Here is a 26,139-nt window from a genome sequence, read left to right as displayed (position 1 = left end):
AAGCATAATTATATAATTATTATATTAATTAGCTAATAGCAACTTTGACAGAGATCTTCATTTTGCTCCCCAATGATAAATTTAATGCAAAACACAAACATTTAAAAGACACAAAAATAATATAAACACTAGCATTGCCTGCAATAACTAAGCAAAAGTAAAAAATAATTAAGCATACGAGAGGGAATAAAAACTGCTATGGATGCCTTTGCTAATAGGCAAACTGATGCCGAAGATTAATTTTTCTACCATTGTTAAGATATTATTTTGTATTACGTAGTAGGTATAGCTAACAAAAGTTAAACGTAAATAAGTTCCAGTCTGCAATGACCCATCATATTTGCCTTAGAATCTAATCTATATTTACCTAATGATGGCCTACAAAAGTTAAGTAAATTACTTTAATATTATCTTAATTATAAACAATTGTGGTATTGGTTAGTTTTTATAATTGATAGTAAAAAAATGTCGACATTATTTATTATATATTCATGGTACACCAAAATAACAAGGTGGCATCTGCAGCCTCATTTTGTATGCTTTGAGAATTTTTTGATCATCCAAAATTTTATCTTGAATTTATATGTCAGTAATAAAATTGGAGTTTTAATTAGATTTTTTGTTAATGCTATCGCTAATATAGGGCACTTCATGATTATAAAATAGCCAATAAGTCTTACCTGAATATGAACACATTGGTTTCGACACAATCCAGTACCTATTTGTTGAAAAAAAATCACTTGGGAAAACTTTCAAGTTAGGTTGTTAGTTCATACTTAGTATTCAGTAATTTTAACACAATGTGCACCTTAATAGAACATAGAGCTCACTTAGAAACCATTATAACGTCTAAGGGGCAAAGAATGTTTTCTTTTAGTTGAGGAGTCAATTGTTGGGATGTTATTCCGTAATTTGTTTGCTGTAGAGTAGACAATACCTACAGCTGTCAATGACTCGCAACGCAGCTCGCGGATTCGAACTGACTACTTTAGTGATGTGCTGAATTACAGACGATAAAACACTCTTTTTACGAAATAGAATTTACTTCTATCCATCTTCTTAAAACTACGATGTAGTTTAAAATATTTGTAAATTAAATTGTCGTATGGACTATCCAATCAGACTTTCCGTGTTATGAATAATATGACCTTGTTAGTTTTATCTCAGATAACAATAAAATCATCTGCTGGGAAACCAACTGATCGAATTTGACGAAGTAAAAAACTTGCAGGTACCACATGAAACCATCATGTAAAACTTATTTAATAGTGAAAGCTAGAATGCAACGTGTGACATCCATAAGAACATACATTTTGAATAACGATGTAAGTATACTAAGAACAGTTTTATCGAAAAAATATAACAAAATGGAAAGTACGACAATCTTTTAATTTTCTCGAGAAGCAATGTAGTGCAAACATTTATTTGATTTTCAGAGAGGCCGCAAATGTTAGTGTCAGCTGGGCTACTACGAAACTCGAAGTTCATGTCGTGCGGTCCCTCTGACACATACTGTTTAATACGAGAGCGAGAGGGACGGTACGATGCGAACTTCGAGTTTCGAGTTTGCTTTGTTACCGATACATTGCGTGCCAAATTAATTTGTATGAAAAAAAAATGTTAGACCCTCTTAGACCCGCTATAGACTGAGTGACATATTTCATCAAAATCGATTCAGTATAGTAGAGTATAACAAGTGCACAAACTTTTTTGGATATGAGGAGCAAGTTCAAGGATCTTCGATTGAACATATAAAAGTGAATATTTTTTTTACATGGAGACTTTTTACATGTAAAGGGCGTGAACTCAAATTGTAAGTTTTTTACGTGCGTGGCACGGCAGTGTTAAAAAATAATTCAGTCTTTAGCAAAGTACTTGTTCAATCGTATGATCGTATTTTAAGTTGGTAACAATATAGCTGTCTTGAACAATTGACTGTCATCTGACACTGAATTGACTTTTGAATTTGATAGGTACTGACATTGGCCCAAGCCTTAGGGCCGCCATCAAGGGGAATAATAATAATAATAACTTTTTAATTCGAACCGTCGTTTTAGTAAGTCGGTGTCAGTTCGGTCGCTCTCGTCGGTCGGTCTAAGTCTGTCCAAGAAATCTCTCATTTTTCACTTAATTTCGCGAATTACTTCCAAAGTATCTAAAGTTAAGTAGCATAAACCAAGTAAGAACAATGAGGGCTACCGTTTTCGCGTTCACCAGTTGGCGCCACTGTAGACAAAGGTCCTGCCTGAAGTATTATAGTGGTTAGTTTATTGTTACGGGCGTGAAAACAAAATTTATGTTTAAATCATAATTTTAATACCATAAAACCGTACCATAAAAATATCGAGCATGCTACAGTGATGCGTAATCCCGTTTTGTTCGGAAAAAAGGGAGGACAAAGGTTTCCGAAACACAAAACTGTCTCAGAACTCAGACATTTATTGCCCCGTAACGCATATTTGCCAAAATTAATTTCAGGTATTGCAAAATATTCTCAAAAGTATTCAAAGTCATTATTATAAGTAAATCCGCGAGATCCAACCAAATACAGTGACATTTAACATTTTGGATTCGGAGACCTCTCGCTACGCTATCACCTCTAGCGGCGAATTCATACGCGATAGCCCTCATTGAGTTTGCCTTCATGCTGTATGCGGAGTGTTTCATGTAAACTGTGCCTAAAGGTAGACTTCCGAGTAGAGCGGCTCCGGCGTCACTAACGCAGCGACAGTAACGCGGCGATAGAGCGATAGTATTATGCAGTACGAAAACGTATGAACTAACGTTCGCACGCAGCCGCACTGCCGCTGCCGCGCAATCGCTGGGATCGCACGTGGTTTTGAGGTTATTTTGCATGGAATAACAACAAACTGACACTGGAGTCGCGCTGCTCGGAAGCCAATCTGCGCCAGAGCCGCTGCGATACTTACGCAGCGGCTCTGACGCTGCGGCCGTTGCGATAGAGCCGCTCTAGTCAGAAGTCTAAATTAAATTAAATACTAAATTGGGAAACACACGTTACAAATCATCATCGTTGGAAATCAGTCCATTCATAGTTTCGTTTTTAGTCATATATATCTCTCGGGCATCGTCCCACAGTATCATTATTTTGTTACCATTCAATAAATTAGTTACACTGAATATTACAATAAAATATTAGATAGTTTTAATAAACTTAACACATGAAGATATATAATATTATAACTGGTTGTTTTGGGTTATCGACTTATCGAGAACCAACATAAATACATTTTAGTACAACACTATCGTTCACGCTCAGAAAAACGTGAGATGGCTGAGAAGCGTGTTCATAGAGAGAGACAGGCTCAGACTACCTTACGAACTGTCACATTTGTTAAAATGAGAATGAGACAAATTATATGGTTGCACACAAAAAAAAATGTGTGCAAAATCAAATCATGTCGATCCGTCGCTCCGTTTCGACGTGAAAGCAAGACGGACAAACATATAAACACACTTAAGCATTTATAATATTAGAGTATGGATAAGTCTTGATTATTATGTTGGAAGGGTGTTAAATACACACAAGGAAATAGTAGGTAAGTACCTATCTATAGGGACGGTAGGAACGTTGGTTGATAAGTGTAGGTATCTATAACGTGATTGACTGATTAGTGATTATTAGAGCATTTCGTAGTAGAAATAAGTACACATGTAGGTATATTACGAGATTTCCGAGCACATGTTTTGTATTGTTGTTAGTTATAGCTATACTTACCTAATGTTTATTAATATTGTATTATAATATGTAGAGCAGTTACTTAATTCTTATTTATTCTAATGGCGTAGAGTTGTGAGTTTGTGAGTACCTAGGTCCCCAACATGTGTAGGTACTTTTCTTAGGCAGGGAAAGTGAACGTGACTCACGATTGGCGTTTTGTTCAGGACGACCTAGGAGGCTTCTACGAAATTCGAAAATCGAAGTTCGTATCTTACCGTCCTATCGTATTAAATAGTACATTGTGTCTTAAGGGCGGTAAATAAGGAATTACGAACGAGAGTCTATTAGAAGCCCGAAGTCGAAGGCTGAGGGCTTTAATGAGTCGATGTTCGTAATTCTAGTACCGCCCGTGCGACATACAATGTTTTTCATCACATTTGCGAGTATAATTTTATATTTCTAAAAGAAAAAATATAATTGTTCCAAATATTGGCGATACCTTAGGCTGCGCTCTTGGCAGCGCCGCCCTCCCCCTCCCTCAGCATGTGGCTGAGCCGCGTGTGCATGTGGTCCTGCTGCTGCACCATGCGCAGCAGCGCGCGCGTGCTTCAGTACGGGCACGGACTCATTGACCGACCTTGGGCTTCATGAAAAGTAAATTTGTACGGGCAGTGACTCATTTATCGACCACGGGTTTCATGACAAGCACATTAAGGTCGAGGGTTTTATTTGGGGGGTTGCTATCAAGTTAGCCTTCATGTTTTGACACTGTTTACGAGCAAGTGTGATGAAATAATTATAAGCGTCAGTGGAGTGGTAAGATACAAAGTTCAAATTTGGCACTTCGTAGTAGGCCCAGAGGACCTAAATACTACGAAACTTGAAAATCGAAGTTCGCATCCTTACCGTACCTCTCACTCTCGTATTAAATAGTAGTACCTTATTTTATGTTTTTTGCCAAATAAATAAAATAAATACCTGGGCGACCGAGCTTTGCTAGGGCTAAAACTCGATAATAAGCGTTTTCCCAGAGATACAACCAAGCTAGATCGTTTTGTCATCCCCGAAAACCCCCACATACATACCTACCAAATTTCATCGAAATCGTTTCCAAGATTCTGATTATACGAGTATATACAAGAATTGCTCGTTTAAAGGAACAACACGAGCTTCGATTTTCGAATTTCGTAGTAGCCCCGCTGATTCCGTTGTTCGAGAGCTTCGAGAATACAAAACACGTGCCGCCATAGCCCACGTTAACGACACGCGTCACCGGGAGCGAAATGTAATGCGGTTTGCGCAAATCTACGACGCAGATGCCGCGGGTGAAGCGATTTCGGAAATTTTACTTCATCATCATCATCATCCTCATCCTAGTCTACCTATATTATGTATATCTATGTAGGTACGTCCCACTGCAGGGCACACGCCTCCTCTCAGAGTGGAAATCAGAAATGTTACTGAACCTACTAGATAAATTTATAATATAATTATATAATATAACCTATACCTAGATAATTTTAATATTTCGAACTGCTACCTATAAGAAATAAATTAAATGAATTATACGACCTACGAAAAAAAAACATGACACTCAGAACCCTGCACATGGAGCTATATATTGGTTTTAAAGGATGCCGTGAAACCCTTAAGGGCAACACACACAGAGAGCGGGCGCGGGTCGTGCGCGGGCCCGCGACGGGCGTATTTGCATGGCGGTATATGGACGCCTTCACACAGAACGCGGGCGCGGGCGCGGGTCGTGCGCGGGCCCGCGCCCGCCGCCCGTCGTCACAAACAGCGCGTGGGCCGAGCGCAGAGTTACCAGCTCTCAAAAATTTTATCCCTGAAACTTAAGTTAAAAAGCCCAAAACTCGATTTTAATGAAAATTTGTAAGTACTTTAAAGTCGAATATTCGCAAATAATCGAAAATCGTCTTACTAACCCCCTAATGGTTTTAATTTAAAAGACCCCACACTATAGGGTTGGATGAAAAAAAACCCTACTTTACGTGTATCCAAAAAAAATAATTATTTTTATTTTTCATTGTACCATTTTGTCGGGATAGTTATCATATATATCCGTGTAAAATTACAGCTTTCTAGCATTGATAGTCCCTGAGCAAAGCCGCGGACGGACAGACAGACAGACAGACATGGCAAAACTATAAGGGTTCCGTTTTTGCCATTTTGGCTACGGAACCCTTAAAACCGTATTCATGCGCAGTAGCTAGTTCATTTTGGCGAAAATAAAATCTTAGTATTTTATTTTTCAATTAATTGGTACTACAGAAAAATCTGATATATTTTTCCATTGACTAGTAAAGCTTATTCCTGTCGATAAAAAAAAATCAGCCACTTTTTAAAATTTCACCCATCACCATCATTACATAAATTGGATTTAATTAAGTAAGTAAATAAAGTTTGACCTTGGTGCGCAAGCGCGTTTGTCGTTTTCCACATATATCTCGCGGCACTGTAGTATAAATTCTGTGTCGAGTTGCCAAATTGTCGTATCTATTATTGGTTCTAGAACTGTTTTAATTTGTACTCCAAAAGTCGCCAGATAAACCATTTTTGTCGTCAAATCAAAACTTTTTTGCGGTCGCTAAGATTTAAGCAAAAGTCTCACTTTTAAGGACTAAGTCACTAAACTGGCAACATTGATAGCAATACAACGAACGCGCGGCTCACGCGGCACGCTTTCTGTGTGTGTTGCCCTTTAGGAAAATATATCACAGCAATGGTTTCGAATTTCTTAGCAATATAACCTAACCAACAAAAAGTTGGAAAGCCCCCGACTTTGTCACTTCAAAGTTCAATATCTTAAAAACGGCTAAACCGATTTGGATGAAACATTATGTCTAAGAACCGTTGCTAGAAACCCTGACTTCAAATAAGAAAAAAAATTGGTCAAGTGGGAGTTGGACTTGTACATGAAGGGTTCCGTAAACAATTCAGTACAAGTTTTTCTTAAAATTCTTCTAATATAAGTATTTTTTTGCTCACTGTACTTTATGCCCCTGGTTACCAAAGTACTCGTCAAAGTCGTCAAGACGACAAACGAGTCCAAACTCGATGCGGTCGTGTCGTTTATCACAGAGTTCATATGGTCACCCGCTAGCTTTACCATCAGATCAACTCCATGATAGAATAATATTGCATTGTCATCGGATTTATACATGCGTGTAAAATTTCAGCTCAATCGTTTGAAGATATCCACTTCAAATTTGAGTTGAATGATTCCACCCGAGCAAACATAGTTACATTAGGTACACTGCAAATAAATATAATCCTTGTAATAAGTTTTTCTTAAAAATTTCATTTTTAAAACAAGCTTTTTTTGCCGAATGTACTTTTTGTTGACTGTACTTGCACTGTCGTCTAAACTACATATCTGTACCAAATTTCAAGTCGGTAGTATTATCTATTGAGGAGTTCCCTCCTGCAGAGACGATCCTGGCAGGACCACCAAGATCTCACTACTAGATTATTGTATTGTCACCAAATTTACATAAGTATGCAAAATTTCAAGTCGATGCGAAATTAGCTTCCAAGATTTGAGCAAAACAAACAATAAATAAATAAATAAACAAACAGGGCAAGCTAAAGAAAAGCTTCTAAAAATATCGCCGAAATGTAAGCACTTGTGCAAGTATTTCGAATAAAAACAATTTGTATTCATGAGAATACAAATTGGTTCTCTCTCTCTCTCTCTAAATCTCTTTGGTTCTGGCTGTTTGCTTCTGAAGCCATTGCCCGCAACTTGCCGCGCGCGGCTAAAAAAATATATCTGTCAACTCTGTTCATTTCATTCGCGGGAAATTCGGCGGACTTCGTATGTTGTGTAATTAAATAATAAGAAGCTCGACTAGTGTGAATAAATTTTAAACTGTATTATAAACCTTGTAAATAGTGTTAAATACTTAGTATGATTTTTTTAGTGTAAAAAACAATAGGTAAACCTTAGATCGAGACCAATCATTCATCTAAGAGGTAAACATAGTGATTAATACGGTGTGGATTTGGCGAGCGCTTTATCACAGTTGGCTTCATTGAGGTTTGTGGTTCATAAATTGCTTTATTAATTTTGCACAAAAACGAATAAACCACACAATAAGATAGTCACTATTATTATACTATCGAAGCTTTTATAAAACATCATTAAAATCGCAAACTTAAAGGTAAATATTCAAACGACATAGCTACCCGTTGCTAGGCGTCTCGGTCGCCTTAGCAACGGCTAATAATGCCTAGCAAACAAAAAACGCTAAAAAAAACACGTTTCTTGTATGACGACCCCCTTTAATATGTAACTTTATTTTATTTTTAGTATTTGTTGTTATAGCGGCCACAGTAATACATAATCTGTGAAAATTTCAAGTGTCTAACTTTTACGGCTTCAGATATAGAGCCCTGTGACAGACGGACAGACACACAGACAGACAGCGGAGTCTCAGTAATAGGCTCCCGTTGGCACCCTTTGGGTACGGAACCCTAAAAACCACATTCAAATCGGTCCACCCATTTAAGAGCTACGGTGCGACAGACAGACACACAGCGGTCAAACAACACCCCTCTTTTTGCATTGGGAGTTAAAAAACGAACGGGACGGGCTTTGCTAATTGGAAAATATGACAAAGCTGCTTGGAGACACAGATTCTTAAGAACAATACCTACATCAAAAGAGACTAGGTAAACACCTGCGAAGTAATTCGATGGTGCGTGTGAAGTCCCAATTCGCACTGGGCTCGCGTGGGAATTACGTCCGAAATCCTCTCATTCTGTCCGAGCCCTATGGCCAGCAGTGGGACATATATCCTCCTAACGCCTAAGTCAAATATTTGATTTATGTACATCAAACTTTGTCGTTTATGATAGTTTGATGTTCAAATTACAACGAGTCCTTTAAAAAGGGCGCTAGGAGGATATGATATAGGCTGGGATGATGATCTGTTAATCCGATAAATGTAAGCTATCTGCAAGATTTGAAATGAACCACTTTTATGTTTAAGCCCGGTTAAAATTTATCTGTCGTGTTGTGTCGTGATGCTCTGTCTCTCTCTCTCTCTCTCTCTCTCTCTCTATGCTTGTGATGCGACACAACACAAGTCGTCACATCACACTGCATCAGATAAATGTGAACTCATCCATATAAAATGCATGAAACCGATACCGTTCTGATGCGTCACGACACGACACAACACGGCAGATAAATGTGAACCGGGCTTTATTTATACTTAGGTACAGACGATAAGTAATACAAAAGGTTGTAAAAAGTAGCTACCTACTTAGGCAATAAATATTACATATTAAACGCATCTTAAACCATTCATGAATTTATTAACTTTCAAAGAAAATAATGTGTTAGGTACATTTCTCTTAAAATGTATATAGATTTCTTACAATATTATTATTGTACATTAAACTCGGTAGCTTGGGATTGCGAATTGGTAGCACTGATAGGAAACTATTTACTTGGAACGCGATTAAAATATTTTTTAGCCAACAGCCACTAACAAGAGAGTAGCGATATCATCTCGAGGAGAGCGCACTGCCAGTTGCATTGTTATGGTGCCTTGTGCAGCCACCAGTCGAGCCCTAATGAGTGCGGGAACACCTTCTCTCCACAATCCACCACCTCGTATATCTTTCACTGCATCGGATCCTCCGCCTATAGAAGCTTTCGGCAGGCCCAAATGAGTACACACAGCTACAGCAGCTTCACCCACATCCCTCTGGGTCAGCTCAAAGGTATCACAAGCTTCAGCTGCTGTTGAGGCTCTCTCCCAAGACGCTTCCCAATCGTCAGACGCGGCTCTAGTTCTAAGTTGATCAGCACAACCTATCTCAACATCTTCTAATGGATATGTATCAGCGTAACCTTCTCCAGTATCAGGCAAACCAGTTGTTGGGTCACAGTCACGTACCACGAATTCAAGTGTAGCACCAAATGATCCCAATGTTTCAATCGGATTTTCCGGGAATTGTATAATACAAAATACATTTCCCTGTTTATCATAAGGCAGTTGCTCGCAGGCTACCTCACCCAAGACCCTGTATCCTGGTGCGGGCTCCAAGCGCACATGGACCTTTTCAAGAACCTGGTCGCTAAGCGTGTTTAGACATTCAAACTGGAGGACCAGGTGGCGCGCATAGACGTGCTTTACGCAGCGAACTCGGTATTCAGTCTCGGGTTCGGTTAATTCGACTGCTTCACATGTTTTAAACACAGGCCCAAGTTTTTCAATGCCAGGAATCGTTTTCAGTTGATCGGCATATTGTTCCTCGCGAGAGATAGTTGGTTTGCGAGGTTCCACTTCTATTGGGGATTCCTTGACTTGTAGTGGCTCTTCAATAGTCGGGATCGAGTCCATATTGAACGGCTCTTCGAGTCTATTGGCCAGATGATCACGAAGTGCGCTTTCGAGAAGCACTGGGTTTGGTAAAGGCACATTTGTTATAAATTCGTTGATGAGTTGGCTGTCGTCAGAGTCTAAAATGGCACTATAGTATATTGCTCGATCTCGTACTTCATCATCGTCATCTAACTGACAGCGAGCCAAAAGTACTCTTACATTAGGAAGTAGCTCTGGACGAGCTGCGCCGAATCTAGCCACAGCGGATACTGCTGCCGCGCGCACCGGGCCAGACTCTAAAATTACCCGGTTGTAGATGTATCTTATATACCTAGACGGCTGCCGAGCTTTTGGTCCTTCGCGTCCCAATACGTGTAAAATGCGTACAGCAAGAGAAGTGTGTTCACAATCTTCAATAAATTCGCATAAATGCGCCAAACCAGTTTCTTTGGCATCTGGATTTTCTTCCACAAGCGCAATTATCGCATCAGCAATAGCGGTCTTATACTGCAACCCACCTTCGTCACGGAGCATGCCAGCCAAAAATGCTGCAAGAGATTGATGCTTGCGTGGGTACTTTGAACACAATCGGCGAATCGCATGAACAACTACAATTTTAAACTCGTCAGATATTTCAGACATAAAACTCGAGATTTGTTTCATGAGACGATCAATTGAACTTTCGGCACCAGTAGCGAGAAGAGTTGTTACAGCTAGTGTGGCAACAGAACGATTGGAATCCGAAATTAGATTTTCAAGATCTACTGTGCAAGCTGCTACAGCAACTGGATGTTTGGCAGTAAGTTTGGCCAAAGTACGAGCACCAGCTAATCGAAGCGTAGCCTTAGAGGAGCCACAGAAAATTTGGAGCACTGATACAGCTTGAGCAAGGTCTTTGGCAGATTTCCTTAAATTGATAAGTGCGTGAGCTGCTTCATACACAACTATTTCGGATTGATGACGCAAGCAGGATTCAATGTATTCTATGTACTTTTCAGACGCGTCAGTCTGGTCTTCTTCAGCGAGCTTAGCAGCAAGGCGAATCAGGAGCGAGATGGCAAATGGCGAGTTGAGATGTGAATGCGATAGTTTAGTGACGAGTTTGACGGTGGATAAACGATCATTGCGCCGAGCTCCAGCGATCACAGCCAGGGCATGGTATGATACCATGGGATTGTTCGATTTTACTGCCTCCTGAAATAGAAAAAAAAAAACAATTTCCTAAATCTTTAAATATCAAGTATCAGACTGGAAAATAGTCCCAGGTGTTCAGGTTATTACTGTCTTTTAATGCTACTGATATAGTACATTGTCTCTTAAGGGCGGTAAATAAGGAACTAGGAACGAGAGTCTATTAGAAGCCCAAAGTCCAAAAAAAATGCTCTAAACTAAACCTAATTCATGGTCAAACTAATCAATTATTATTTGGGTAAAGATCAAAAAGTTGTAGTAATTACTATTATTTTTTTCCATTGTCACATGAAAACTAATCATACAATTTTGTATGGATAATTTTGCGTTTAGTGTACATGCAACTTTTTGGTCTTCACCCATTTATGTAAAAAGAGTTCCGTGTTGTTTTGTTGCTCTCTTGACACAGCTTAACCTGACCCAATGCATCAAAATCCCTGAGCAACTAAATATGCGTTTTTAGCAATTTGCTAAGATTTGGTGCAGGCTTACTGGTTAGTGATATTATAATAATTAATTTGGTTTTTGTGTACAATACGGAACCAATAAACTGAATCAAAAACTGTATACAATAACTCTTTCAATTAAAGCAATTTTCATCCTTCCCTATCCCAGCCTATATACGTCCCACTGCTGGGCACAGGCCTCCTCTCAGAACAAGAGGGCTTGGGCCATAGTTTATACGTGGGCCCAATGCAGATTGGGAACTTTTCGGTAAAGCGGCAAAGCTCGTGGTAAATTTCAAATGTAATTCCGCACATGAATTTGAAAAAAATCAAGAGGTGCAAACCAGGGTTTGAACCCACTACCCTCCACATGAGAGGCGATAGGTTAAACCACTAGGCCACCACAGCTGATTTAAAGCAATTTGTTAATAAAATAATATTCTTAAATAAAAGACCAGACATAGCAAAAAAAAAACGTGTAGGAATATGTCGATATAACCTTGTGTAGATGCGGAATGAAAATTGATTCATTGTGCGACTACACATAACACAATCGGATTAAATAATTATATTCTATCAGGTATTCATAGTCATACCTCTTGCACACACAGACTGCCTTTACCATACATTTATATGGGTCTCCTTCGAAATTCATAATATTGTATGTCTTACTAGGACAAGATAAAAACCAAGAAATAATTTTAAACTATTGATGACATGAGACATGACAGTATGAAATGTCATTTAAACAAAAAGGTGGATGGCATCTTTACCAATGTTCAACAGTTTTTTTTTAAATCTTTCAAAGGCATTGGCTCACATTAAGCATTAAGTAATTTTCATTCACACTAAAAAGGTTAATGCACATTGGAGTCTTTTTAACTACCTGCTAACGCAGCTTTAACGGTGTGCAACTTTTTGGTCTTCATCCATTAAGGTTTTTATTAAATATTGATATTATAGCACTGGTAAAACTGTGGCAACATTTGTGTGTAATGAACTGTCAAGTTGGTTCGCCTAATTCTGGACTAGAGTATACCAGGCAGGAATATCCTGCTCAACCCCATAAGAATTGTACCTAATTTTTTTTTTTATTACCTGTGCTTCATTGACCCATCGTCTAACTAGATCCGGAACAGTCCCAGACAGATGCAGAGCAGATACCAGTGCTGCAGAACTCACTGCAGGGTTTTTATCAACGATTGCTTGTTTCATGTAGCGTTCGATGGCCTGTAGCATAGTGCTATCAGTTATACTGCAAAGAGCTCTAATTGCAGCAGCCCGGTACAAATCCTCTTTTCCTGTCATGTCTTTAGTGAGTGATGATGTAACGATAATGACGTCTTGCGCCATTGAGCTCAGCTCTTTGATGCAAAGGTATACCAACCGCCGCAGCACTACATCCTTTGATTGGAACAACTTCGTTGTAGCAAAAAACATGTCCGTCGCCTCCTGAGTTGTCAACTTCTCTCCTTGATTCAGCATGTAGATAATCTTGGACAAAATTAAAATGCATTTTCTTGGATTAACTGGAGTAGAATTAAAATATCTAGCCTCTTGAAGAAGAGTGGTCTTGTCTAGATTTTGGAAAACATTGCCGCCGCTGTCTTCTTCTTCTTTCTTGTCACGCCGAAAAGAATTGCTCATGGTGGTTCTATGGATAATTTATTTAATTAAATTGATAAAAATATCATTAACAAATGTGATATTAATTTTAAGATTGATTCATTCAATCGGGTGACACTTTCCCGGCCCGGATAATACAGAGATGGAAATACCAACCCTGTTTTTCGTAAACACACCTCCTGCTCCTGTCAGTTTCCATGGTCGTCTACACAAAAAACAGAGCCGGTATTTCCATTTCGGTGTTATGGGTGACACCATTTACCGGACGTACAATACCGACATGGAAATACCGACATGATGGACATATTTTGTGACACGCCCATAGAAACTTGCTTGTCAGTTTGACACCAGCAGGGCTACTACGAAACTCGCAACTCGAAGTTCGTATCGTACCGTCCCGTCGAATTAAATAATATAAGTGTCAGAGGGACCGCACGACACGAACTTCGAGTTTCGAGTTTTGTAGTAGCCCTGCAATTTGTATGTATTCGAAATATCGAGTCGGTATTTACGTGTCGGTATTAACCGTGCCGGTAAAAAGTGTCACCAAGGTGTCACCCCAATGGCATCCAATCAAATCTAACCAACAAATCAGCAGCAGGGCTACTACGAAACTCGAAATTCGTATCGTACCGTTCCTCTCGCTCTCTTATTAAATAGTATAAGTGTCAGAAGGACCGCACGACACGAACTTCGAGTTTCGTAGTAGCCCTGCAGGACCCTGCAGTGTGCCGCGTATACTTTCAGACTTTCAGGTGTGCCGCGATTACCGCGAAGTGTATGCTGCATTGGAGTCATGAACAGCAATTTTTTTGAGAAATAGTAAGAAAAAAACTGACGCGTGGTGTGTGTGCGATGAGAAGAAGCCTCCGCTGTCCAAATGTTATACATATTATGGGTATATTTTTCAGAATTCTCTACGCACCAGTCCGACTCGCACTTGGCTATTTTTACTGGTGATGAACGAAAACTGTGCCAATAAAACCAAAAGGTTGAAAACGACCGATCTAGTGAATCGATATTTCGGGATTGAAGATCGAGAATACCGAATCGAGATTCGGGTTTGTTTTAACTATTTTTTTGTCCCCAGCTATTATTTGAGTGGCAACATTATTCAAATGTCATGGGCAACATAGAAGCTAACTAGCTACATATTAGTAATCTGTGATATTCTGTGCATATTTTTAACGTAAAGTGAAATTTCTTTAGAACAGTGTTTTTCGACCTTTTTCATGACACGACCCCTTTTATATGAAGAAATATTTCGCGACCCGTTGTTTTTTTTCCATGCATTTTATTTTGTGTAGGTATTTATTTTATTTTCTTAATAAATATTTTTAAACCTTGTTTTTTTATACTGAAGTAGTTTTCCCAGCAACTAATAGGGGCTCGGCGACCCCGCTAAAGAGGCTTCGCAACCCACAGGTTGAAAAACACTGCTTTAGAAATATTGTATGTGTTATGTATGAACCACTTTCTATTCCAATGATTGTTTCACACCTAAAGGAAAAACACTTATAATACTACGCTGCGCTGGGCCGATCCACGGAAGCTCTTTTTTACAAAGTTTTATTATATATAAAAGAAAATTAAAATAAAACGACCATTTTACATTTATTTTTATTATTTGTGTACCGATCTACTAATACAATTTTTACACGGGTAGGTAGTTTCAAAACTTTTGGCGAAATTTTGCCCTAACACGCAATATAGATATATCTTTGGGTTTACTTAATTTAAATATTATTATACCTAACTATATCCCAAAAAATAATTAATTATTCCTAAAAAAAAAAAAAAATTTGCGGCATTTTATACCAAGACGCGTCCTTTCACGTACTTTTAACATTTCCTTCCATAACAATTTGAAGAATAACAATAAAATATGAGCAATATACATATAAATTACAGACACAGTAGAGCAAAGCACAACTAACATAGCCAAATTTCCTATTTGTCATTAATTTTAATTAAATTTTGGTTAAAATATGGCCATTAGTGAATATTTCATATTTATCCAATAAAATTACTGCATGCCAATAAAACTACATGCGATCTAATAAATGCTTACAACAAAATTAAATACCTAAATTTACTCAATATATTTAACTTTTAACGTTGCTTTCTGCATAAAATACACTTTTATTTATTTTCCAACTTAAGTATTTCAGGGACTCCAATCACTACAAAGCGTAGTCGAGCTTACCTAAATCCCGAATTAGATCTGCAAGATAAATCGTGCAAGCTGCCTAAGGCAGGTCTTACTACTTACATTTACAGGAGAGGCCGTAAAGCCAACGAGTTTGTTGTGGTCAATCGAGCAATTTAATGCAACTTGTACGTTTTTTCTTACATGTCTAAACAGGGTTTAAGAACCATGTCTGCATCACTGCGTAGGTCAGCCTTCAGGCACCGAACCAAAATTATTGTATATCAAAGTCAAATAGATTGTATCCGCGATTTGATTATAAATACTCAAAATAATCTTACAGTAACACAAATGAATTAGAATAAAATGTGTATGAGCGAAAGGCATGGATATGGCATCGTATGGACTTTATGTAAGTAAACTTTCGTAACTGTCATAATAGTAGTTTATGCAACTGTTACGTAACAGGGGTCCTTAAAACTCGAGTTTAATAAAAGGATCACACGAGTGTTTTAAGGCCTAATTACGTACAGTTGCATAGGTACAATATTTTTATCTACACACACATATTATAAGTACTCTAAGGTGGGTTCAGAAACCGATGACAAATGACCTGCATTGCATAATATCCATAGATAAGTGTTAAACTAATTTAGGCTTAATAAATAAATTAAAACAGATATAAAGAATTATTTTTTATAAAATTTAAACAACAACACAGCAAAAAACTACGAACTAAATGACAACAGTAATGGCGGCAAGACAAATCTCTGTCGCGAATGCTTTTTTTTTTTCAAGACACCAACAAATCAGTAAAGTCCTTATTCTTATGTTTCTTGAGATCAAATTGTTGTGCGACTTATAGTTACCTAATTAAAAACATACCAAGGTTGACATTTCGTATAGAGAAAATGTTGTGTCTATGGATACCAGAATAGAGGCCCATTTCAATGAGGGCTATCGTTTTTTGTCTCACTAGATGGCGCACTGTTGCGTGAGGTTTTTAAGTATGGCTTTCAAAGTCTGTTAATACGGGCGTGAAAACAAAGTTTAGATTCAAATCATATTTAATACACCTTAAAACCGTACCATAAAAATATCGAGCATGCCACAGTGTTGCATAGTCCCCGTTTTGTTCGGAAAAAAGGGAGGACAAAGGTTTCCGAAAGACAAAACTGTCTCAAAGCACAGACATTCATTGCCCCGGAACGCATATTTGCCATAATTAATTTTAAATATTACAAAATATTCACAAAATTATTCTAATTAGAAATAGACTCACTCACTCAAAAACTATGAGATTTGACATTTCGGAGACCTCACGCTACACTAGCGCCTCTAGTGGCGAATTCATTCGCGATAGCCCTCATTGTGTTGATTTCGACAGCTGTTCCAAATTTGAAATTCATTACAGTACTATAATTTGATACTGTAACGAACTTTACGTTACTGCTACCTACTACAGTCACCAGCATTAATATCTAGTTACCAAAGCGGAGCGTGCAAATATATCTGACACGTCCTTCCGACCCTAGAAATAGAGTAATGTCAGATTATTTATGCACGCTTGTGGTGTCAGATATTGGTGCTGGAGACTGTACCACAGACAAGAAAGTTGTCATAGTAAAATCGCTTGTTTAATGCTGGTCATGGTCATAATGATGGCCAACGGTTTTTGAACGCATTATAGAGGACTTAGGTATGATATGAGTGTAGAAAAACATCAACATAATATTGTTCGCCCTGTTCTGCTCTGTTCTTATTTTGGGTGTGTAATGTTTGTCATAAGAACGATTTGCGAATTTTCATTTCTCATAACACAAAAATCAGAATTTCAATCTGTCGAAATATTAAAAACGTATAAAAACAATAATGCATATAAACAAATTGCCGATTTTCTCAAATCATATTATTCAAATTAGCATAATTGTCTTATGCATATTAAAGTACTGTATAATAGTCATGCCGCATAATTAATCAAAGTTCATAATAAACAATTATTATACAAACATCGAGGATAATGATCGAAAAGTATAAAAAACACCTGGCATAAATCCAACAGCAAAGATCATTTGTGAAGCAAAATTTGGAAATTGGAACTGAAAAATGTGTGTAAAGTGCCCTCGATTAGAGACCTTTTTAGAGTTCTGTACCCAAAGGGTAATAAAAACGGGATCCTATTACTAAGACTCCACTGTCCATCTATCTGTCTGTCACTAGGCAGTATCTCATGAATAGCTAAACAGTTTTCACAGATGATGTATTTCTGCTGCCGTTATAAAAACAAATACTAAAAACAGAAAAAAAAATTACGGTGCTCTTTTCGACAACAGGTAGTTGCTTGAAATATTCACAGAATATTTATTTGTATTTCCATTCACTTTAAATATAAATAATTAAATTAAAATGGAATGAATATTTATGGCACTTGTCCCTCCGCCGACGATGAGCGAGAAGCGAGTAACTAGAAACGAGTGGGTGAGCAGCGAGGAGCGAGTGTAGTTTTGTCGCTGGCTGTAAGCGAGTGTTCGAGTGCGACGGGCGATTACTCGCTCCACTCGACTCGCTCGAGCGGGGCGGCCGCCAAGCTGACATCGCTGAGCGAGTATCTATAGCTCAGCGAGTTTTATAGCTCTTGTCGCTGCGACAAAAGATGTAAGAGCGAGTTCTCGCCGACAGTGTGAACAGCCAGCGATCAACTATTAATATATGTGTCTCTTTTACTCACACAGGATCTTTATATCTTTTGTTCGTTTCTTGAGCGAAATAGTGGATAGCTAATCGTTTCCTCGCTGGCGGTGACACAACTGCCTAAGGGGGGCTCCAGTAGGTACGGAAAACGTGTTTCTTTTGTCGATTTTTGCCAATGTCTAATGTTGTATAGGTACGGAACTCTTCGTGAGGGAGTCCGACTCGCACTTGGCCGGTTTTATTTTTATTTTGCCCGTGCGGGTCAGGGCGGGTCGCTAGTTACTCATAAATTGTTGCGTGAGGTTTTTAAGTATGGCTTTCAAAGTCTGTTATTACGGGCGTGAAAACAAAGTTTAGATTAAAATCATATTTAATACACCTTAAAACCGTACCTACCATAAAAATATCGAGCATGCCACATTGTTGCATAGTCCCCGTTTTGTTCGAAAAAAAGGCAGGACAAAGGTTTTCGAAAGACAAAACTGTCTCAAAACACAGACATTCATTGCCCCGGAAAGCATATTTGCCATAATTAATTTGAGATATTGCAAAATATTCACAAAATTAACCCGCAAATAAATAAACCCGCGTAGCTCACTCAAAAACTATTAGATTTGACATTTCGGAGACCTCACGCTACACTAGCGCCTCTAGTGGCGAATTCATACGCGATAGCCCTCATTGGTACCTGATCACCGAATAAATATCATCGTGTACCTATAATATAATGCCGTACACTGTTCCGGCCGCCGCCGGTCACGCTTGACTACTAAAAAAAATGAGATTTAGCCAGACATGTTCAAACTAGGTCGCCAAAGGGCGACTTTAACACTATTGTAGATACGCTATTATTATAGACTAGTTAAATGGCTGTCCAAAGGTCGAATGATTGATGATTGACACGACCGCTGCCGCTTTGAGGCGGCCGGACTAATGGTGATTTTCCACCGGCGAGGCGAGACGCGAAGAGGCGAGGCGAGACGAGAATTGAAATTTGTATGCATTCTCGCGCGCCCGCTGCGAGCCGCCGCGGGCGCTGCCATACAAATTTCAATTCTCGTCTCGCCTCGAGCCTCGCCGGTGGAAAACCACCTTAATGTAGGTGATTGTGCTCGTAATTAAAATATACCGGGGTAGAAATCAAGGTCTCCAAATAGTCCTAAACTAAACTCTAATGTTACCCAATAAAGCCAATACACGTTATGCCTATCCAATTTATTAAAAGTGTAAATAAACCGATTTCATCAAAATTCTTGTATATACACCCACTGGATCGAATCAATAACACATTTATCTATAATTCGTGTCTTTTAACAAGATGACTAATCATTTTTTTCACCAAAATTCACTTGATTTCAATATTTGTTGTTGTTGTTTTTTTTAAAACTATGGCTCTGTCCATTGGAGGACAATTTTGCCAGTGTCTAGTAGTTTAAAAATTCTAGAAAACGAAATATGAGAGGTAATGGTGGATGAACGATGACCGACCATGTTTTTAGGTTCGATTTCAATATTTATTTTTCATTTGAAAAATCTTCGTCAAAATCTGACGTTATTCCTTGATTGAAACATATGTATGTGTATAATCTGTAGTAGCATAGACTAACGTAGAGATAGTGGAAAATTTGACATTTTAAAAATCGATTAATGTGCGGATGAATAAGCGATTTTTATGTACTTTCCTTAAAATTAAAAAATAATTACTGCTTTTATAATTGAATAAACAGTCTTTGGCATTAAATCAAGTAATGTAAATAATTAAATGGACAAAAACTCGTTGATCTATTCAATTAATAAATAATCGATTTACTGAACAGATTAATTATTTTGCAATAGGTTCTAGGTTTTCACATCACTAAATGTCTATGGTCGGGTTAATGGCGTCTTTGTTTACGCTTTTCATAAATTGGATCGGAATACAATATATAGGTATTCAATCTTTAGAATACCTACATCCGTCAGATTGCTTACATGTATAATGTATTGTAGCTCATTCACAACACGTGTACGTAATACTCAAATTTTAGAGAAAAAATCTTAACCGCTGAATATTCAATTATAGCATTATAAATACATAATGAGATCTAATTAAATATTTTATATATAATTATGTATTGTATTCAATAACTAGTCTCGTCTCGTAGCATTTGCGTTATGCTCAGTGGAGATGTTCCAAAAGAAGGTAGTTTTCGGTCCCCGACTCTTGCAAAGGCCGCTGGCTAATGATTATTTTTTTTTAATGGTAATGTCCATTGTTAGACCAAATTTGTAGACTTAGAAACGTTACACATGACTAGTTTGACACAGTAATTTTAATATCAGAATACTTAATAGTGTACCTAGGCGTTGTATTAATAAAACAAGCAGAAACAAATAAACATTACTTAGGTAAGTAAGTTGAAGTATTTTATGCTTCGAAATCTAATTTGGTTATTTTATTTACTTCTTCGGCAGTGCTAGCTGTTGTCTCATTACTTTTATTAAGTATAACGTAACATCTCTCAAATACCTACAACAGGTACCACATCTTACGACATTATTAGTACCTAATTACAGTGTCGTAGTCTGCCTCATAATGTGTGTAATACAAGCAGTAACGGTACCTAGGTACTCATCTACCTACTGAGTGCGTAACTTTGTCAAGGGCTGGTATCTACGAAGGTAGATAACTATCTAAATACCTTTATCTACAGATATAACATTACCACTAACCTTACAAACGCTACTTATTTCACTTAACAACAAATAATGTGATTAGATTATACCTACATGGAGGTATGTTCTCCATCGAATCGAGCTGCACTATGGTTGGATCCTCATTTGCTGAATGTAGGAAATAATGATACCTGAAGTTTTACTTACATACATAAAGTAAGTTTTAGTAATTTCAAAGTCTCGGTAAAGTGGCAAATATTATGAGTAGGTACCAACAGTTTCTTACTAACAAAACCTCTAACATTTAAAAGGAAAACTATCACGGTAAAGTGGGATTTTAAGTAAACGAGAAATAAGTCGATTAAAATTTAATACTGAATATTTGCCGCCTTTAGTAGATATGAGACTCTACATACAAGTACACTGCGCGTGGCCCGACACGCACTTGGCCGTTACCTTGCGCGCCACTTGCTTACCAGAATCTACATATGACCTTTTTTTAAAATTATAACTACCCTGACTTAGATCCTAAACCAAAACATAAATTTCGGCTTTTAGGGCTTCGATTTAATTCTTAATTTTCAAGTTTTTGCCGCACGCGCTTCGTTCAAAAACTTAATGGTTACTCGTCTTGAAATGTACATAAGTATATTTCAGAATCAAATTATTATTATTTTCTATTTGACGATGGAAGCATTCTACACTTCCACTGAACGTAGATATAGTTAGTGTTTGGTTTTAGTTTTGTAACTAATAGGGACCCCATACATCCCTTGATTATTAATTATTATCATTCTTTTCTTGTAATTTTTTCTTTAATTTTATCCTGTAGTTTTTAAGTATTTTATTTGTAATTATTTTATTTTGGTAAAATGACTTTCTGCCAATACAAGTTTCTTGCGGCGCATTCTTCTTGGCAATAATGGTCTTTCCGAAAGCGCTGGTAGTTTAAAAAATTACGTGTAAAAGTGCCCAATTACTGAATAAATGATTTGAATTTGAATTTAATTTTCTTTACTCGACGTAGTTCTATGATTCCTTCATAAAAAAATATTGTGAGTATTTTTTACAGACTGGGTGACGTGAATGGAGGACCCTACTCATTAACTTTAATATTGACTAGATTCCAGACTATTTATGTGTCTCTTTCTAAAATATTATAAGCATCACATAACTAGATAGGTACTTATAATAATATTTACACGCTGCCTTCCATGACCTAACTGGAGAGCATCAAACATTTATCTAAACGGTACTTAAATCTACTTACGGTTTTGTCTGTGGCTTTTGGTGCAAAAGTGCTTTCTAAACTCGTCAGTATAATAAATATACGTAAGTGTTTTACTTCCGTTACAATTTCATTGTACGTACCTAGGTATTTATTCTACAAAGAGTCAACCTTCAAACTAAGGCTTTAAGGTGGAAGCGCATGTCGTTCCTTAAGATTTCAAAAGTATTATGTGCGAGTAGGTTCTTATTGTTTCCACTAAACTGTAAATCTAGTATAATACGGTTAGATTTGTGAAAAACTGAGAACAAGCGGGCGATTTATAGAATGTACGTTTGCACCTAAAACCAAAGGCACACGTATTAACGTTATAAAATATTATTTTGGAATAGACAAAAATATCTTTTATTTATATGTATTTTCAATTCAACGGGTTAGTCATTTTGGTCTACGTTTTTTTTTGGTCTTTTATTTGTGCGACATCGTTACAACATGGCCGGGAAGTGACCTAAGCGACAGATTTTTAGCCATAAGTATAACTTTTTTGCTGTCGCTACATCACTTAGACCAATGTCCTGGTAACAATTTTATTCACTTTGCTGAAAAAGCATTTTAAATGTTGCTTTGATTTATTTAGTCTCACACTCATAATTTACGTACACCATAATAATTATTTTTGGAAACATTAATAACCAGTCTGTCTGAAATCGCGTTAATTTTCTATTAAGTACCAGAAGCCTAAGCCGAACCTGAGCCGTGACAATTTGTTCCGGTAGGTAGCTCCCTGTTTGCAGTGACCCGAACAAATCTTTTAGAAAATCGAGGATAAGCCCACGTCTGTCCGATCAGCTTTAAATATAGGATATAGGTAACTTCTTTGATCATTTTATGAATGTTATATCTACAATAAACTTAACTATTTTCTAACAGTAAATCTTTCAAACTTCCATATACTAAGAATAAATTCAAATCTAGGCCGTCTGCAGAAATTATAAAGGTCCCGTGACGACGTTTCCATCGGGATACATGGCATGGATCCCTTCATGAATATATTCATCAGTGGCCACATTGTACACACAACTCTATGATGTGGCATCTACTAGGCATTTTGATTTATCTATTCGACAGCACTCCAAATGACCTCGTCTACAGTGACGATCATCTGGGGGCACGGCAGTGCCCCCGCCAAGTCGAGCAAAACAAAACCAAAGGCACGGTCGTACCATACTTTTCTCGAACCCATTCAGGCTATTTTCAACATATGACGTTTATGTCTATATACTCGTATGTATGTAATGTGCCGAGAGCTCAAAAATATCAAATACTTATTCTCGACTTTGGAGACATATAGTAATATTATCGTAAAGGGTGCTTGTACAAATTGATCTTGGTAGGTATCGATCATCATACCATGCTGGTATAATTTTGCCGACTTCTGAATCTATTCGGAAAACCGATTTTAAAAAAACTGTGAGGTTAGCTAAATAGGCGTCTTTAATAGTGTTAGTGCGTCCACAGATAAATCAAGAACACAAACCTCAGTAGTTTTATTGTTATTTATGACGAAAGAACGGTCAAGAGTAGGTACGTCCAATTTTTTAGAACCACATCGAATCACATCGTCAGCTATTTAATAAGCTACGAAACTCAGCCACGTTATAGAACGAATGGTCACCAGTGCCTCTGACTGGTTATTTGCTTTCATATTGAGAATACACAGTCATTATTGCTATACAGTAACCTATCTCACCTACAGATCGATTGAAGAGATTCTCAAGTGTACGAAATATTGAGTCCGCCCATTATCAATTTCTATTTACATGAGCAAGTGGCAGTCTTGCAAAACACAGTTATGTGAGACAGAATTCGGGAACGGCCTGCCGTCGGGCATTCGTTAACTTACTTCCTAATAATAAATTGTAATACTGCAAAAACATTTTGGCACTAATTTTCGATAATGCTTAAATTATAATTATTGTTCAATATCTGTCATAACTATTACTAAATATTTACAATGTGCAACAAGGTCAGATTAGCGTCTGCAAAAACGTCAAAAAGGAAAGGTAACTTTTATAATTTAGAACATCGTTCAACTGGATAATCACAGTAACTCAAATCGTATGAACTAATTTATATAAAATGGCGCTAAAATGCGGCAACTTGGTAACTTTTTAATATAATTATTATCTATAAATAAATGCGGGAGAATACAGTGGAATCATTACACAATATACTAAGTTCGTAATGATTTCCGTTCCTTGGCAAGCACATGCTTGTTTTTGTTGCATTTTATGCAAACAGATTTTAATCTTCTTTGGTACGCGACTTAAATTCTGCTAGCGCAATAGATGATATAATTTTTAAAATGTTAAAAAAAGCTGTGAGATAACTCGTTGCTAAAAACAGGTCTTAATGGAAAACTAGCTAAACAGTATAAACACTATTGCCAATCTAGCTAAACAGTAAACACCAACTGAAACCTATCCATATTTAACATTTTCGATTCGAATATACAAATTAGGTATCTCAGTTCGTTAAAAAGTTAATTTGGTAGCTACCATAAAATAATAGGCGTCTCCTAATTTTGTACGTATGGTTTGTTGGCTACAAAATATTTAACATGTAGTTTAGCAATGACGTCTTGTAATCATGGTCCCCGTTTCAAGTTTATCTGCTCATATAAAATATTTCATATTTTAAAACCGAAAATTCGCCCGCATATTGATAACATGTCAACAGGGACCTTCCGTTGTGAGAATACTGCTTTGACCGTTGGCGGTCAAGAGTTTTTCAGGGCGCTTTCTTGTCGGACTGGACTGCTCGCGACGGCGGCTGGACACTGATTCGGACATCGCCTGTAGGGCCCACCACGATTTTCACCTGAAATCAATTGAAATTATATGTTAAAATATCTATCTAAATAATACTTATCTTCGAGTGGGAAGCACTCTATAGAGCGACTTGTGGTGCAGGAAAAGGTCAATGGCAAAATATCAAGAGGACGTTCTTCTATGAGCTGGACTGACTAGAGAAAAGCCCTAACATTTGTATTTGTATTAGGAGTATTTACTCCTCTCAACACTTGCGCTAGAAAAGACATGGCCAGAGATTACTGGTGTACAAAATTGTTCGCATAGCAATAAACTAAAGAGACACATCTAAAACATTACCCACGTAAAACTCATAAACGTGACATTATCCTTCGAATACTTAGGTACTTCAGCTTTTTTTTTACTTTTATCTTATCGTGTTTTTCGTTATGTAACAAAATTAAAAAAAGTCACCTAATTACCTTAATTTCACGAACTAATGACAATTCGTTTATTAAAGGAATTCTGAGTTGAGCAGTAGGTAGATATACCTAGTCCCCGCGTCAGACGTTCATGGCATAGTACACGGGGTTTGTCGGGGGTGCCATCGGCGAGGTGGCGCCCGGCGCGGAGGCGCCGGCTGGCGCCCCCTCTGGCGCCCCGCGCGCCGAGCGTTGCGGGGAACCCGGCGCCTGCTGGTACAAAGGGGCTGCCACCTGGGAATTATAATAATATTATGGAATTATAATGTTTGAGCTAAACCTAGGGTGCCCAAATATTTCAGTTCGAGGCGCACTTGCGGCTAGGACGTCTAGCTAGTTGAAATAGAGTACAATAGCTAGTGATAACGTGGTGCAGTAGGTAACTATTCAATTTCCATCTGTTATCCGTTTTGCTAAAAATGAGCTATTTAACAAAAGCTTATGTAAATATCACTAGACACTTGACACCAATTAACCTAGTCCCAAAGTAAGCAAAGCTTGTGTTATGCGAGTACTGGGCAACGGATAAACATACTTAATTAGATATTCATACTTAAATACATCGGTATTAAATACCCAAGACCCGAGAACAAGCATTCGTATTTTTCACACGAATACTTATCTGCCGCGACCGGGATCGAACCCGGGACCTCAAGCTTCGTAGTCAGGTTCTCAAACCACTGAGCTATCTGGTCGTCTATATCTAATCCTATTCCTACTAATATTATACTCTTAAATGTGACGTGTGAATGTGCGTTGCACACGGGCGCAGGCAGCGGCCGCGCACTTCCTAGATGGCGCTAAAGTAATAATTGCACAT

General features: G+C 37.7%; 3 protein-coding genes and 1 long non-coding RNA gene across 8 annotated transcripts in view; all 4 read right to left on the bottom strand.

The window, feature by feature from the left end:
• The window catches only part of LOC141434029 (period circadian protein-like), a 38,414-nt gene extending 37,416 nt beyond the window's left edge, over nt 1–998 (bottom strand). For 2 of the 3 annotated variants that reach the window (XM_074096269.1, XM_074096278.1), the window contains exon 1: nt 681–998. The gene's annotated coding sequence lies outside the window, so the exon portion shown is untranslated. The remainder of the gene's footprint in view (nt 1–680) is intronic. The other variant, XM_074096253.1, reaches the window with a different exon arrangement.
• Nucleotides 999–7,594: 6,596 nt separating this feature from the next.
• On the bottom strand, nt 7,595–7,766 carry LOC141434026 (uncharacterized). The gene is made up of 2 exons (XR_012451996.1): nt 7,685–7,766; nt 7,595–7,647 (listed from the first exon to the last, which is right to left on the bottom strand). It is a non-coding gene; the product is annotated as an uncharacterized lncRNA (long non-coding RNA).
• Nucleotides 7,767–9,005: 1,239 nt separating this feature from the next.
• LOC141434014 (coatomer subunit gamma-2-like) lies at nt 9,006–13,554 on the bottom strand. 2 transcript variants are annotated; one of them, XM_074096222.1, is made up of 2 exons: nt 12,777–13,554; nt 9,006–11,235 (listed from the first exon to the last, which is right to left on the bottom strand). In XM_074096222.1, exons 1-2 carry the CDS (start codon nt 13,323–13,325, stop codon nt 9,184–9,186), a joined length of 2,601 nt encoding a protein of 866 aa, XP_073952323.1. In that variant the 5' UTR covers nt 13,326–13,554; the 3' UTR covers nt 9,006–9,183. The 2 variants fall into 2 exon arrangements, with proteins under 2 accessions (XP_073952323.1, XP_073952330.1); XM_074096229.1 differs by lacking the exon at nt 12,777–13,554 and adding an exon at nt 12,275–12,413.
• A 1,383-nt stretch (nt 13,555–14,937) lies between these two features.
• Nucleotides 14,938–26,139, bottom strand: part of LOC141433966 (uncharacterized) — a 96,761-nt gene continuing 85,559 nt past the window's right edge. The window contains exons 16-17 of one of the 2 annotated variants that reach the window (XR_012451989.1): nt 25,320–25,553; nt 14,938–24,907 (exon numbers count right to left, since the gene is read on the bottom strand). Coding sequence is in view for 1 of the 2 variants with exons in the window: in XM_074096140.1 (XP_073952241.1) it covers nt 25,401–25,553 (153 nt within the window). In the remaining variant the exon portion in view is untranslated. The remainder of the gene's footprint in view (nt 24,908–25,319; nt 25,554–26,139) is intronic. The other variant, XM_074096140.1, reaches the window with a different exon arrangement.

The sequence above is a fragment of the Choristoneura fumiferana genome, chromosome Z (assembly GCF_025370935.1).
Source record: "Choristoneura fumiferana chromosome Z, NRCan_CFum_1, whole genome shotgun sequence".
NCBI classification, from domain to species: Eukaryota; Metazoa; Arthropoda; class Insecta; order Lepidoptera; family Tortricidae; genus Choristoneura; species Choristoneura fumiferana.
The sequence above is the reverse complement of the archived record's forward strand: the minus strand, read 5'-3'. Positions and strand labels throughout refer to the sequence as shown.